The 12,768-nt window shown below is 50.3% G+C and overlaps 1 protein-coding gene across 7 annotated transcripts in view; it reads left to right on the top strand.

The window, feature by feature from the left end:
* Nucleotides 1-12,768, top strand: part of Dysf (dysferlin) — a 201,702-nt gene that overhangs the window by 56,151 nt on the left and 132,783 nt on the right. For 4 of the 7 annotated variants that reach the window (XM_059258091.1, XM_059258090.1, XM_059258093.1 and 1 more), the window contains exons 6-13: nucleotides 543-754; nucleotides 2,111-2,239; nucleotides 2,624-2,686; nucleotides 3,245-3,295; nucleotides 7,840-7,870; nucleotides 8,531-8,646; nucleotides 9,057-9,183; nucleotides 10,238-10,341. In XM_059258091.1, coding sequence (XP_059114074.1) covers nucleotides 543-754; nucleotides 2,111-2,239; nucleotides 2,624-2,686; nucleotides 3,245-3,295; nucleotides 7,840-7,870; nucleotides 8,531-8,646; nucleotides 9,057-9,183; nucleotides 10,238-10,341 — 833 coding nt within the window. Of the gene's footprint in view, nucleotides 1-140; nucleotides 234-542; nucleotides 755-2,110; nucleotides 2,240-2,623; nucleotides 2,687-3,244; nucleotides 3,296-7,839; nucleotides 7,871-8,530; nucleotides 8,647-9,056; nucleotides 9,184-10,237; nucleotides 10,342-12,768 lie in introns of all 7 variants that reach the window. The other 3 variants (XM_059258087.1, XM_059258089.1, XM_059258088.1) reach the window with 1 other exon arrangement.

Genomic DNA, 12,768 nt, shown 5'->3' with positions numbered 1-12,768 from the left:
GGCCAGCCGATTCTTAGCATGGTACCCAGGCTGGGTGGGTGAGGATATCAGAGGTGAGGGTGGGGCCGCAGAAGGTGGACTTCTCTCATCCCAGCTCCTCCTGCCCCTCCCCACTTGGGCTATGCCCTGCTGCATGCCAGGTGGGGGACAGAGCCGGGCTGAAACTTGGTCCCTGCTCAGTGACAGCACCATGGACACACGATACTCTGGGAAGAAGTGGCCAGTCCCCACGGGTGAGACACGGCCAGACCCTACCACCTGTAACCGTCTCATCTGGCGAGGCCAGAAGGGGCTGTCCTCGGGGACGGGGCGGGTGGGTCAGGGCCATCCTGTCTTCTTCCTGCTCACTAACTGACTACCGACTGTTTTCAAGGGCCAGCGTGGCAGCTGTTCCTTTTTGACCTCATCCATCTTGGTGACGGGTGGGCAGGCTTAGGGAGTGGTATCACAGCGGGCATGCTCTTTGGTCCTTCCTCTGTTGGACTGAGACCTCAGGGCAGGACCAAAGGGACACTGTGCTCATGAGGGACGTGTCCCCACAGACACAGGAGGGGAGGAAGACACTGAGGACCAGGGGCTGACTGGAGATGAAGCTGAGCCATTCCTGGATCAGGGTGGTGCTGCGGGCCCAGGGGGACCAACCACACCCAAGAAGCTACCTTCCCACCCTCCTCCCCACCAGCCAGCGGGAAAAAGAAGAAGAAGCTCAGCCCCACCCAGAAAGCTGCTGTCGGACAAGCCACAGGACTTCCAGGTGATAGAGGGGGGCCTCTGTGGCCGTCTCCTCCTTCAGTCCATCAGCAGTTACAGTGTCCTGTGCCTGGCTGGGTTGTCTAGCCTCGGGACCATGTGCTGGAGCTCCAGAGGCCTCCCGTGAAGAAGCTAGGCTGCCCTGGATGCTGGCAGATGAATTGGGAGTTTGTGTTTTGGGCTCTCAAAGCATGTCTTTGCCCAGTCCCGAGAGGTGTGATGCACAAACAAACCAGGGGTGAATGAGGTTAGCTTGGCTCTGCATCTCCTTTGTTTGGGTAACTGGCCTTTGTCCTAGGCCTAGCTCCCTGCTCACCCGCAAGTGCACACCCCAGTGGTTCCAACAGCAATAGCAGCAGCAGCAGCAGCAACATCAGGGTCCCTCTGAGCTTTTCCAAAAATGAGTGACATTTATTTACTTACTGTGTGTGTTAGGATGGAGCGTACAAGTGTCACTGTGAGAAATGTGGAGGTCAGAGGACAACCTGTGGGAGTTGGTTCTCTCCTTCCACCGGTGGATCCTGGGGTATGAACTCAGACAATCAGACTTGGCAGCAAGTACCTTTACCCACGGAGTCATCTCTCTGGCCTACTTACTGTTCAATAATTTTAAATTATGTTTATATTCATATGCGCTGTGTCTCTGTGTGTGTGCACATGTGTGTGCCACAGCATGTGTGTGGAGGTTGGTGGACACAGCTCTCTGCTCATTCTCTTCTAGCATTTCCCTGGCCCTGTTTTGGGTTTTGGAGACAGGGTCTCATGTTACTCAGGCTGGGCTCTAACTCACCATATGGCTGAGGATGACACTGACCTCTTGATCCTCCAGCTCGGCTGCCAAAGTGCTGGAATTAGGCTTGTATGGCCATCATGCCCACCCAAGGTTCTCAGAAAAGTAGACCGCTGTCCCCATTCAGAGCTGCTGGGTCAGCTGCTGAGTCTGAGGAGTTGTGTGAAATGGTGGAGGAAGAAAAATGACCCCAAGTTTGTGGCTAGCCTGTGCTACATACTGAGTACCAGACTGGTCTAGCTACAGAGTCACCTATTTAGAAAAACAATAACAATAAAAGAGTGGGTATTAATGGGGTCTCAAATGGGGTCTGTTTTACAAGAAAGCAGGACTGGGTTTGTCCTGGTCCCAGGAGATTTCATACACGTGTCATACTTGGAGCTGTTCCGCAGCTCTTATGGGGAGCTCTGGGCTTTTCTAGATGCGAGGGGGAGCTTGGTGGAAATGTGCTTGTTTTTGTAGTGGTCATTCCAGCAGCTATTGGTGGTACTCCCAGAAGTCATCAGTGAGTTGGTCTTGAGGTTCCTGACTCTGGGGTCAGCAGGTGGTCTCCCTTCTCCTGGCTTTCAGATCAGAGTCCAAGTGATAGAGGGGCGTCAGCTGCCTGGGGTGAACATCAAGCCTGTGGTTAAGGTCACAGCCGCTGGGCAGACCAAGCGGAGTCGCATCCAGAAGGGCAACAGCCCCCTCTTCAATGAGGTGAGTGATCCCAGGCATGAGGCAGAACAATGGTAGCACTTGAGAATGGACAGGCCATTCTCAAGAGAGCAGGCGCCAGGGCACGTGTCCAAGAATGTTCTCTTGTGGTGCCAGCTTTGAATGTGTGAGCCAAGACCAGCGTAGATTGTCAGAGGACTTGGAGAGCCCTGCTCCCCACGATCCAAGCATCCTTGTCCTTGAAATACTAACCTCTGTGAGGTAGAGATGGGACAGCCAGGCTTATCAGAGCCCTAGCCCTTGGCACTGGTCATCTGAGCTCCACTAGTCTCAACTCAGGCTTGAACATTGGTGGGTAGCCATAGCCCCTCTGCCTCGCCTGAGGGTCAGAGACACTGATTTCCCCCTCCCATTCTGGACCAACAGACTCTTTTTTTCAACGTATTTGACTCTCCCTCGGAGCTGTTTGATGAGCCCATCTTTATCACGGTAGGTCTCAGCTATGTTCTTCAAAATGTTCAAAATGTTCTTCCTGGGCTGTGCGTACTGCAAGCGTGTGATGTGATATCCACAGACATGTCTGCCCTTGTGCCTGTAAGCCTGTGTATGTGTGTGTGTGGGAGAGAGGTGGGTTGAAGCTTGATGCCTGGGTGATCGAAGGACTCCCAGAAGCTCTGCCAGTGGCAGAAAAAATGCCCAGATGCCTCCGGTCAGAGGCCTGGAGTGCCTGGCTTTTGGCTGGCTTCCTCCGTCTGTTCTGTAGCCTCAGGTTCCCCCATGTTGCTGGTAAGGGTTGTTCACTAGACCTGTGGGTCCACCTCTGCTGTGTGCTCATGTGATTCTTCACATGCCCTGGATCTCCTTGCGCCTTTGACCCTTGATTTGTGAAGTGGGGATCACGTTAGTATCTACTCGCAGGGTTCTGTGAGGTGAGACATTGCTTAGCTCCATCTCTGGAATGAAGACGGTGCCAGCTTCCGGCTGCTGTTTTCTGGGAGGGACCTGGCCAGAGCCACACTCTCACAGGAAGATGTTCTTTCTTTGCAGGTGGTGGATTCACGCTCCCTTAGGACGGATGCCCTCCTTGGCGAGTTCCGGGTAATTGTTCCTTGGAAGCAGTCAGTTCTCACTTCCCCTTTGGTGGCAGGCTGTGTTAAGAGAATCTAGTTTCAACCCATCTCCCTAAAAACTCCATAAAATCTCCCAACTCAGAAAAACTTTCACCAAAGGTAGAGAAATAAAACAATTTACTTTAGGCAGAGTTCTCATCTTCTCGTTCAGGCAGGCCTCAAATTTGTGGTGATCCTGCTGCCTCAACCTCCTGTGTGCTGGAAGTACAGAGGAACCAGCCACCAGGTGGCCTCCTTTTTATGATTGAATAAGCGTTTGCCAGGAAGGGATGTGTGTCACAGGCAATCTCTGGGACTGGAAGACAGAGGGAAGTCACGTGGGTGAAGTCACGTGGGTGGAGTACACCTTCCATTACATTCTCGTAGTCAGGGAAGGGGCTGGAGAGCACCCCCACCCTAGCACAGCACCCCACCCCAGCATAGCACCCCACCCCAGCACAGCCCCCCACTCTAGCACAGCACCCCTGCCCCAGCACAGCACCCCACCCCAGCACAGCACCCCACCCCAGCATAGCACCCCACCCCAGCACAGCACCCCACCCCAGCATAGCACCCCACCCCAGCACAGCACCCCACCCCAGCACAGCACTCCACCCCAGCACAGCACTTTTGCCCCAGCATAGCACCCCACCCCAGCACAGCATCTCCACTCCAGCACAGCCCCCACCCTAGCACAGCACCCCACCCAAGCACAGCACCCCTGCCCCAGCACAGCACCCCACCCCAGCACAGCACCACTGCCCCAGCATAGCACCCTCACCCCCAGCACAGCACTCTACCCCAGCACAGCACCACTGCCCCAGCACAATACCCCCACCTCAGCACAGTACTCCCACCCTAGCATAGCACCCCTTCCCCAGCACAACACCCCCACTGTAGGCAGAGTTTCTCTGTGCTTTGGCAGCTGCTCCCAAGTAACCACAAAGAGGCTTCATATTAATTATAAATGCTCAATCAATAGCTCAGGCTTGTTACCAGCTAACGCTTACATTTTAAATTAACCCATACTTCTTATCTGTGCTCTGCCATGTAACTCGATACCTTTTCTTAGTATGACAACTTCATTTCCTTCTCTCTGTGTCTCCTCCCAATTCTGAAAGACACTCCTCCTCTTCAGGCTCTCTTTTTTTCTGCAAGTCCTGCCTAACCTCTACCTGTCCAGCTATTGGCCAGTCAGCTTCATTATTAACCCAATCACAGTGACACATAATCACATAGTGTAAAGGAACATTCCATATTTCCCCTTTTTTTCCTAATTAAAAAGGAAGGTTTTAACTTTAACATAGTAAAATTATATACAACAAAAATAGTTATCAAGTAAGAATTACAGTTACAATATTCAGTTCATTTGCATTTGACAAAATAGAGAAAATACTCCCTCAGCTGTCCTCTCCTGAAGAGTCCAGAGTTTTGTACCTAAATTACTTTTTACCATGATTAGGGAGAACTATAACTGTAACTATCTAGTCTTCAACCCCACCAAAGAATTGAGAAGGATATAATATTACTTGAGGAAACAGGAAGTGCAGAGCAAGAGACTTCCAAAATTAAGAGATGACAGAAACAGCTGGCTGCCTGGACAGTCAACCAAAGTTCTTTTGTAATGTTGGGGCATCCAACTTTATAGGCCTAGTATATGTGACAGACATTTTTGAGAAACAGGGGATTTTGAAGACTGTTCTACCTTGTGTTGGCAAAATTTGGCAGTCATGTTTTTTGCATCCTGTTGGTCCAGTTTGGACAATATACTGTCAGCAATTGAGGCAAGGGCAAGTTCTTTGCCCACATGGCTAGTTTTTGTCGTAAAGAAAGCAAACTCCATATGGAGGTTCTTTGATGCCCATCATTTCTTTTTTGAAGTAGATTGGTGCCACCAGAGGCAGACATGTCTCATGTCAAGAAAAGCCTATGTTATTAAAACATTTTAAATGCCATATTCTGTAGGTCTTGAAGATCACCTATCTATCTAAGATATATCTCTGTATGACCTTGAAAATATAACTAACATGACTATAAGGTTGATAGTTATGGGTGACTTTATTTCTTTATATAAAAATATATTATTTCTTTATATAAAAATAACTTACATAGATGGTCACCCTAATTACCTCAGGAACTTAAGAAGGACCCTGTGCTGGGGTGGGAGTGTGGAGTATTCTTTTACACTGTGTGAACACATGTCACTGTGACTGGGTTAATAAAGAAGTTGACTGGCCAATAGCTAGACAGGCAGAGGTTTGTCCAGCCTCACAAACTACTCCAGCCAAGACTTAACTATTATCCTAAATTTTCTCAGGGTCCCTTAAAGATATCAGCACCCCTAGACAACAGAAAGCAGTCTGTTTATTTCTTTATTATCTTTATTTCTTTATTATCCTAAATAGCTTGCAAGGACTAAAACTTCACATTGTATAATTAAATGAGCTGCCTTAAACAGAAACAGAAACATACAGTATAACAAAATTAACTTTAAGTTTGTATCAATAAACCAAAATCTGTACCAATGTAAAATATTTTGAGATTAATTGTTGTTTTTTGGATTAAAGTAGATTCAACAATCTACCCTTTTATCTCATCATTTCTATATCATATCCCCTTTATTCCTTTAGAATGAGAACTTTGAATTTAACTCCTTTGTTTAACTTTTTTTTTTTTAACTGTAACTAATAAGAACTTGTAACCAACTCCCTTTAAATGATGGCAAACATCCATAACCCATCTTTTAGGAATGTGGGTGTTGTTTTCTCTAGACTGCTTTCTGTTGTCTAGGGGTGCTGATATCTTTAAGGGACCCTGAGAAAATTTAGGATAATAGTTAAGTCTTGGCTGGAGTAGTTTGTGAGGCTGGACAAACCTCTGCCTGTCTAGCAATTGGCCAGTCAACTTCTTTATTAACCCAGTCACAGTGACATGTGTTCACACAGTGTAAAAGAATACTCCACACTCCCACCCCAGCACAGGGTCCTTCTTAAGTTCCTGAGGTAATTAGGGTGACCATCTATGTAAGTTATTTTTTTCTTATTCAGAGGAAAAAACAAAACTGTCCACTATGACAGATGGTTTGATATCCTGGAGCTTGGTACCCTCAGAGGTCAGGCTCCCAGATGTCTCTGACTTTCCTTCATATTTACCTTTTGAGAGTGGAGCCTGGATTCTTGAATGGTTCCCCATAGCTTCAAGCTAATTTCCTTTCTGAAAAGATACACCACAAAGAGCTGGAGAAAGTACTTACACTTCTATTTTCCTGAGGTCAGCATGTTAAAGAAAGATGGGGAGTGAACTCTATCCTTGTCTCCACCAGAGGGAATTAAATTCCCCCTTTAACTTCCCTTTTGTCCCTGTACCTTGGAAGAGAAGCAACCATTACCCATTTTTGGCTATCTTGTGTGTCTTGGTTACTTTTTAATTGTTGTGATAAGACACCATGATCAATTCAACCTACAAAAGAAAGCATTTAATTTGGGGCTCATAGTTCTAGAGGGTTGTTTCATGACCACCATGTTGAGGACCATGGTAGCAGTCAGGCAGGCATGGTTCTGGAACAGTTGAGAACTTACATCTGATCCACAAGCGTGAGGCAGAGAGAGCTAACTGGGAATGGCCTGGGCTTTTCAAACCTCCAATCCCATCTTCAGTGGCACACCTCCTTCAACAAAGCCACACCTTCTAATCCTTCCCAAACAATTCCACCAATTGTGGACCAAGTATTCAATCACATGTGCCTATGGCTTCATTTTCACTCCAACCACCCTATCACATGATGTCGTGCTCTGCTCCCTGACTCCATCTTCCCTGTGGGTGTGGAGTGGAGTTCTCATGTGTACCCAGGAGAAGGAACCTACCTTGGCCTGCTTAACTTTTCCTGGTGGCCAGGAGTTGGACAATAGACAGTTCATCTCTAAGTACTGAGTCCCGGAGACTCCAGGGTAGATTTAACAGACCTTACGAACTGAAAAATTGGGGCTGGAGAGATGACTCAGCGGTTAAGAGCTCTTGCTGCTCTTGGCAGAGGACCTGGGTTTAGTTCCCAGCACTCACATGGCAGCTCACAACCATCCATAATGCTAGTTCCAGGGGATCTGACTTCTTCTCTAAACTCCACGGGCACAAGACACATATGTGGTGCACAGGCATACATGCAAGCAAAAACACTCATACACATGTAATGAAAGTAAATAAATCTTAAAAAAATACATTAGATGGCATTATGTGGCTATCCATTTCAGCTCCTTGGATAGAGTTCTTAGTCTGTTGAAGATTTTATTTCTTTTTATTTTATGTATTTGGGTATTTTACCTGCATATTGTCTGTGTTTTGTGCTTTGCTCCTATATATGTGCGTTTTTGGTTTGCCCACCCCTTTTTTTAGCGGTTGAAGAAAGGCATTTATTGGGGATGAGGAAGCACACACATACAGCAGACACACAGAGAAAACGACCTTCTGCAAAGTAGAGAAAGGAACACAGGAAGCCAAAAAAATCCGTTGTTTGATTACATCTCCTCTCTATTTCAGATGGACGTGGGCACCGTGTACAGAGAACCCCGTGAGTTCCTATCCCCTGGCCAAATCCTGACATTCTGGTCCTGGAGCTGCTTGGAGGCACTCATTTGGGAGACTCCTTTTTTCTTCCTGATGCTTTCGAGCTTGGAGGTGGGGTCTGCACTTGGAGGGAAGGAAGGGATTTCTCTTCCACGAGAAGCAAGCCCTCAGGATTATTCTCGGTCAGCTTCCTCAGGGGGGTTATTCCAGAAGGTTATGGCCAGGGCAGTCGGAGCCTGGGCTCCCTCCCTTTAGAGTCATGCCAGGCTTTTCCTTGCTCATCTGGTTATTTACCAAGGAGGTGGAAAAACAGGCCCGCGTTTGGCTTTTACCACCTCTTGTAGACGTTTCTGGCAATGCTTTTTCTCTCTGACACACAAATGTCCAAAGTACTTTTTGATACTAGATTAAAAAAAAAAATCTCTGAGACAGTTATTGTCCAATATCGGTAGTCACCAATGGTGTTATGATTGCTGGTCTTCCAGATTCCAGAAAATCTGGCTCTGCCGAGGAACCAGGGCATCCTGTGGAGAGCTCTTGGCCTCGCACATCCATGGGGTGCAAAGCCTGGCCCCTCTTCTGGTCAGGTCTCCTGTCTCACCCCAAACACTCCACCCGAAACTCCTGTCTGGCTGCAGACCCGACCTTCCTCTGTCTGCTGCAGGACACGCTTATCTCCGCAAGTGGCTGCTGCTCTCCGACCCTGATGACTTCTCCGCAGGGGCCAGAGGCTACCTCAAAGCCAGCCTGTGTGTGCTGGGGCCTGGGGATGAAGCTCCTGTGAGTACCCTCTTCACAGCACCGGGTGCAGCACCGTATAAAGCCCCTGGCTTGGTGTTTTCTTGTCTGAAAAGGGTACATGGTAATAATGCATGCAGAAGATACAAGTAACAAGCAAATGGCTCGGAATTCTGCTGCTTGGAGAGAGCTTTAATTACTAGTGTCACACTCCTTCTCAAAGGGCAGGCCTGTCTAGTTTCCTTTGGCAGAAGACAAGTTGTTCTTTTAACATTCAGTCGTGGCCACGCAGCTAGGGCGTGTGTGCGTCCTGGTTCCCACAGCTCTGTGGAGAGCTAAGCCAATCGAAGGACCAAGAGGCAGCAGATGCCCAAGTTCAGGATGCACCCTTCACTGGAGGGTGTGACGCCCAGGGGCTGGTGAGGAATCCTGTGTGTGTGTTTTCTTTGTAGCTGGACAGGAAAGATCCTTCTGAAGACAAGGAGGACATTGAAGGCAACTTGCTTAGGCCCACCGGCGTGGCCCTCCGTGGAGCCCACTTCTGCCTGAAGCTCTTCAGGGCTGAGGACTTACCGCAGAGTGAGTGTGGCGCCCCCTTCTGGAGGCCTACAAGAGGCTCCTGCCTGGCTGTTTAAAGCATGGACCCTGGACCACAGTCCATTTCCTTTCTCAGTGCTTCTGTTCCCAGGGACTAACCCCTTGCTCCTTCCCTTCCTTCTTCTGACCCGGCTTCCTCCCCGAGGGTCTGTTAGTGTCGCCAGTGGTACCTGCCTTTTGCTGTCTGGATGATGTTACATGCCTTTATTTGACACACACCCTCTTTTTCTGGGGGTGTTAGGTTTTAACCCAGAGCCTCATGCTTGCACTCAATGATGAGTGCCACCCTCAGCAGAGCAGTTGGGTTTTAATGGAAAGCAATGCATACAGGCGGGCTTGGGCAGCTGCAGGAGCCTTGAGAGCCGTAACTGCCCGGGGGCTCCACTCCAGCTTCCCCAGCCTGGTCTGGCGGTCTTATGGACATGGGAAGTCTTAGACTACACACTGGACCTCTTGTATTTTTTTAAAAAAGCAAGATTGGCCTACAGGATGTCCTTCAGGTGGATCACTCTGGTCATGGTATTAAGGAAATGCCACCTGTCTTGTGTCATACCCATCTCTGCCCACCTACCTGCTAAGACCTCCAGCCCCTACCATCCCACATCATGGAGTATTTCTATCTTTTTCCAGATTCCATACTGCTCTTAGTGGTATGGAGTCTGAATCAGCCCCACAGTCAGTCACTACATGTGGACAGGCTCTCAAGCTCTGGGTGTGAGGAGGGGACAGGGACAGATGTGTGTTTTTGGGGAGGGGCGACTGCCTCTAAGCTGCTGTTCCAAGTCCCTTCTTCATGGAGAGCTGAGCTATCTCCCTCATGAGGGACCACAGCATGTCACTTTGGTCGTCCTGATACTGCCTGGAGACACAGGGACAGTGGGGGCTGGAGCGGTTAGCAGGTGGGCAGAGTTGGGTGTGACACAAGACAGTTGATTCTGGAGGAGGGGCAGCAGACAGGCAGCGACCCGTGTGTCATGGGGACAGTCAGGTACGGGGGAGACACTGGCAAGCAGTGACGGGTGTGTCCCTTCTCCAGTGGACGATGCTGTGATGGACAACGTCAAGCAGATCTTCGGCTTTGACAGCAACAAGAAGAACTTGGTGGACCCTTTTGTGGAAGTCAGCTTTGCTGGGAAAATGGTGAGGAGCAGGCGTCCAGGGGCTTGTGGGAGGGAGAAGGCCACGGGGTGGGGAGTCCAGACAGCAGGGTGCCCCTGGCAGAGGTGCACAAAGAGGTCCCTCTGGAAGCAACAGGTTGGCTCTCTGGGCTGCTCCCCTGAAAATGGACAGGTGTGCCCAGATGTCCAGGCTGTAAGGAGTTGTGGCTGAGCAGAGAGGAGGGGTGGACAGAGAGGAAGGGTGGATAGAGGAGGGGAGGGGAGAGGAGGGGTGGACAGAGGAAGGGTGGACAGAGGAGGGGTGGATGGAGAGGAGGGGTGGATGGAGAGGAGGGGTGGACAGAGGAGGGGTGGACAGAGGAGGAGTGGAGAGAGGAGGGGTGGACAGAGGAGGGGTGGACAGAGGAGGGGTGGACAGATGGAGGGGTGGATGGAGAGGAGGGGAGGGGAGAGGAGGGGTGGACAGAGGAGGGGTGGACAGAGGAAGGGTGGATGGAGAGGAGGGGTGGATGGAGAGGAGGGGAGGGGAGAGGAGGGGTGGACAGAGGAGGGGTGGACAGAGGAAGGGTGGATGGAGAGGAGGGGTGGAGAGAGGAGGGGAGGGGAGAGGAGGGGTGGACAGAGGAGGGGTGGATGGAGAGGAGGGGTGGACAGAGGAGGGGTGGATGGAGAGGAGGGGAGGGGAGAGGAGGGGTGGACAGAGGAGGGGTGGACAGAGGAAGGGTGGATGGAGAGGAGGGGTGGAGAGAGGAGGGGAGGGGAGAGGAGGGGTGGACAGAGGAGGGGTGGACAGAGGAGGGGTGGACAGAGAGGAGGGGTGGATGGAGAGGAGGGGAGGGGAGAGGAGGGGTGGACAGAGGAGGGGTGGAGAGAGGAGGGGTGGACAGAGGAGGGGAGGGGAGAGGAGGGGTGGACAGAGGAGGGGTGGAGAGAGGAGGGGTGGACAGAGGAGGGGTGGACAGAGGAGGGGTGGATAGAGAGGAGGGGAGGGGAGAGGAGGGGTGGACAGAGGAGGGGTGGAGGGAGGAGGGGTGGACAGAGGAGAGGAGGGGTGGATAGTGGAGGGGTGGACAGAGGAGGGGTGGACAGAGAGGAGGGGTGGACGGAGAGGAGGGGAGGGGAGAGGAGGGGTGGACAGAGGAGGGGAGGGGAGAGGAGGGGTGGAGAGAGGAGGGGTGGACAGAGAGGAGAGGTGGACAGAGGAGGGGTGGATGGAGAGGAGGGGTGGACAGAGGAGGGGTGGATAGTGGTAGAGGAGGGGTGGATAGTGGTAGAGGAGGGGTATTTGGGAGTATGAAACAATAGTGTGGGGCTAAGAGGTGAAATGCACAAAGACAGAAATTTAAAAAATTAAACTTAATTATTTTGTGTATGTGTCCTGGGTCGGGGCACAACCCCAGTGCACATGTAGAGGTCAGAGGGTAACCTATGGGAGCTGCTTCTCTCCTTCCTCAGGGATTGAACTCAGCTTGTCAGGCTTGGTGCCAAGGGCTTTTACCTGCTGAGCCATCTTGCTGGTCTGTAAAAATATTGTTTGTGTGTATGGTGTGTTTGTTTGGACAGGCATGCCATGGTGTGTGTGTGTGTGTGTGTGTGTGTGTGTGTGTGTGTGTGTCTGTGTGTCTGTGTGTGTGTGTGTGTGTGTGTCTGTGTGTGTGTCTGTGTGTGTGTGTGTGTGTGTGTGTGTCTGTGTGTGTGCCAGAGGATATCTCTGTGGAGTTGGCTTTCTTCTTCCACTATGGGTTCTGAGTATTGGACAAAGTTTACCAGTTTATGAAGTCACATGTCTATGCTCTGAGTCATCCTGTTGATCCCCAACTTTACACACACACACACACACACACACACACACACGCACACCACTTATTTTTAAACTTTAGGAACACATGGATTGTTTGTCTGAGTGAGTCTGGCTTATTTTACCAAATAGTGCTGTCCAGGTACACCCACTTCTCTTTGAATACCATGATTTCATTTTATTTAAAGCTGCATAGAACTCCAGTGTATACGCACCACATTCTCTTTTCCATTCGTCTGTTAAGACAGGGAGACTATTTCCTTCAAAGTGTGAGTGAGGAAGCACAGTAGTTGTTTTTACATGGTTATAGTAGAAGGCAGAGAGAGAGAGAGGTGTCTGATAGTCACCCAAGGGGTCACTTGCTCATCCCTTCCTTCTTGCGGTTCATCTTCCTGCCCAGGGTAGGGTAGTGGTACTTGTCCCTCTTGATTTCTGTCCCACACCCCATGGCTTCAGCATTTTTTTTTTGTAGGTTTCAGTCACAGTATCTCCTGTAGCTGTGGCCACACCCAGGCTCCAGTGCTGCCTAGCTGCAAGGGACTCCACACAGCTCTCTTTGGCTCTGATCCTTCTTTTCCCTGTCTTTTGAGAAACTTTCCCCCCAGGTGCCTTCCTCAGAGGAGCCTCCACCTGAAGGATGCCACCATCCAA

The sequence above is a fragment of the Peromyscus eremicus genome, chromosome 3, assembly GCF_949786415.1.
Source record: "Peromyscus eremicus chromosome 3, PerEre_H2_v1, whole genome shotgun sequence".
In the NCBI taxonomy this organism is placed as follows: Eukaryota; Metazoa; Chordata; class Mammalia; order Rodentia; family Cricetidae; genus Peromyscus; species Peromyscus eremicus.
Note: the sequence above shows the minus strand (reverse complement) of the source record. Positions and strands in the feature narration are given on the sequence as shown.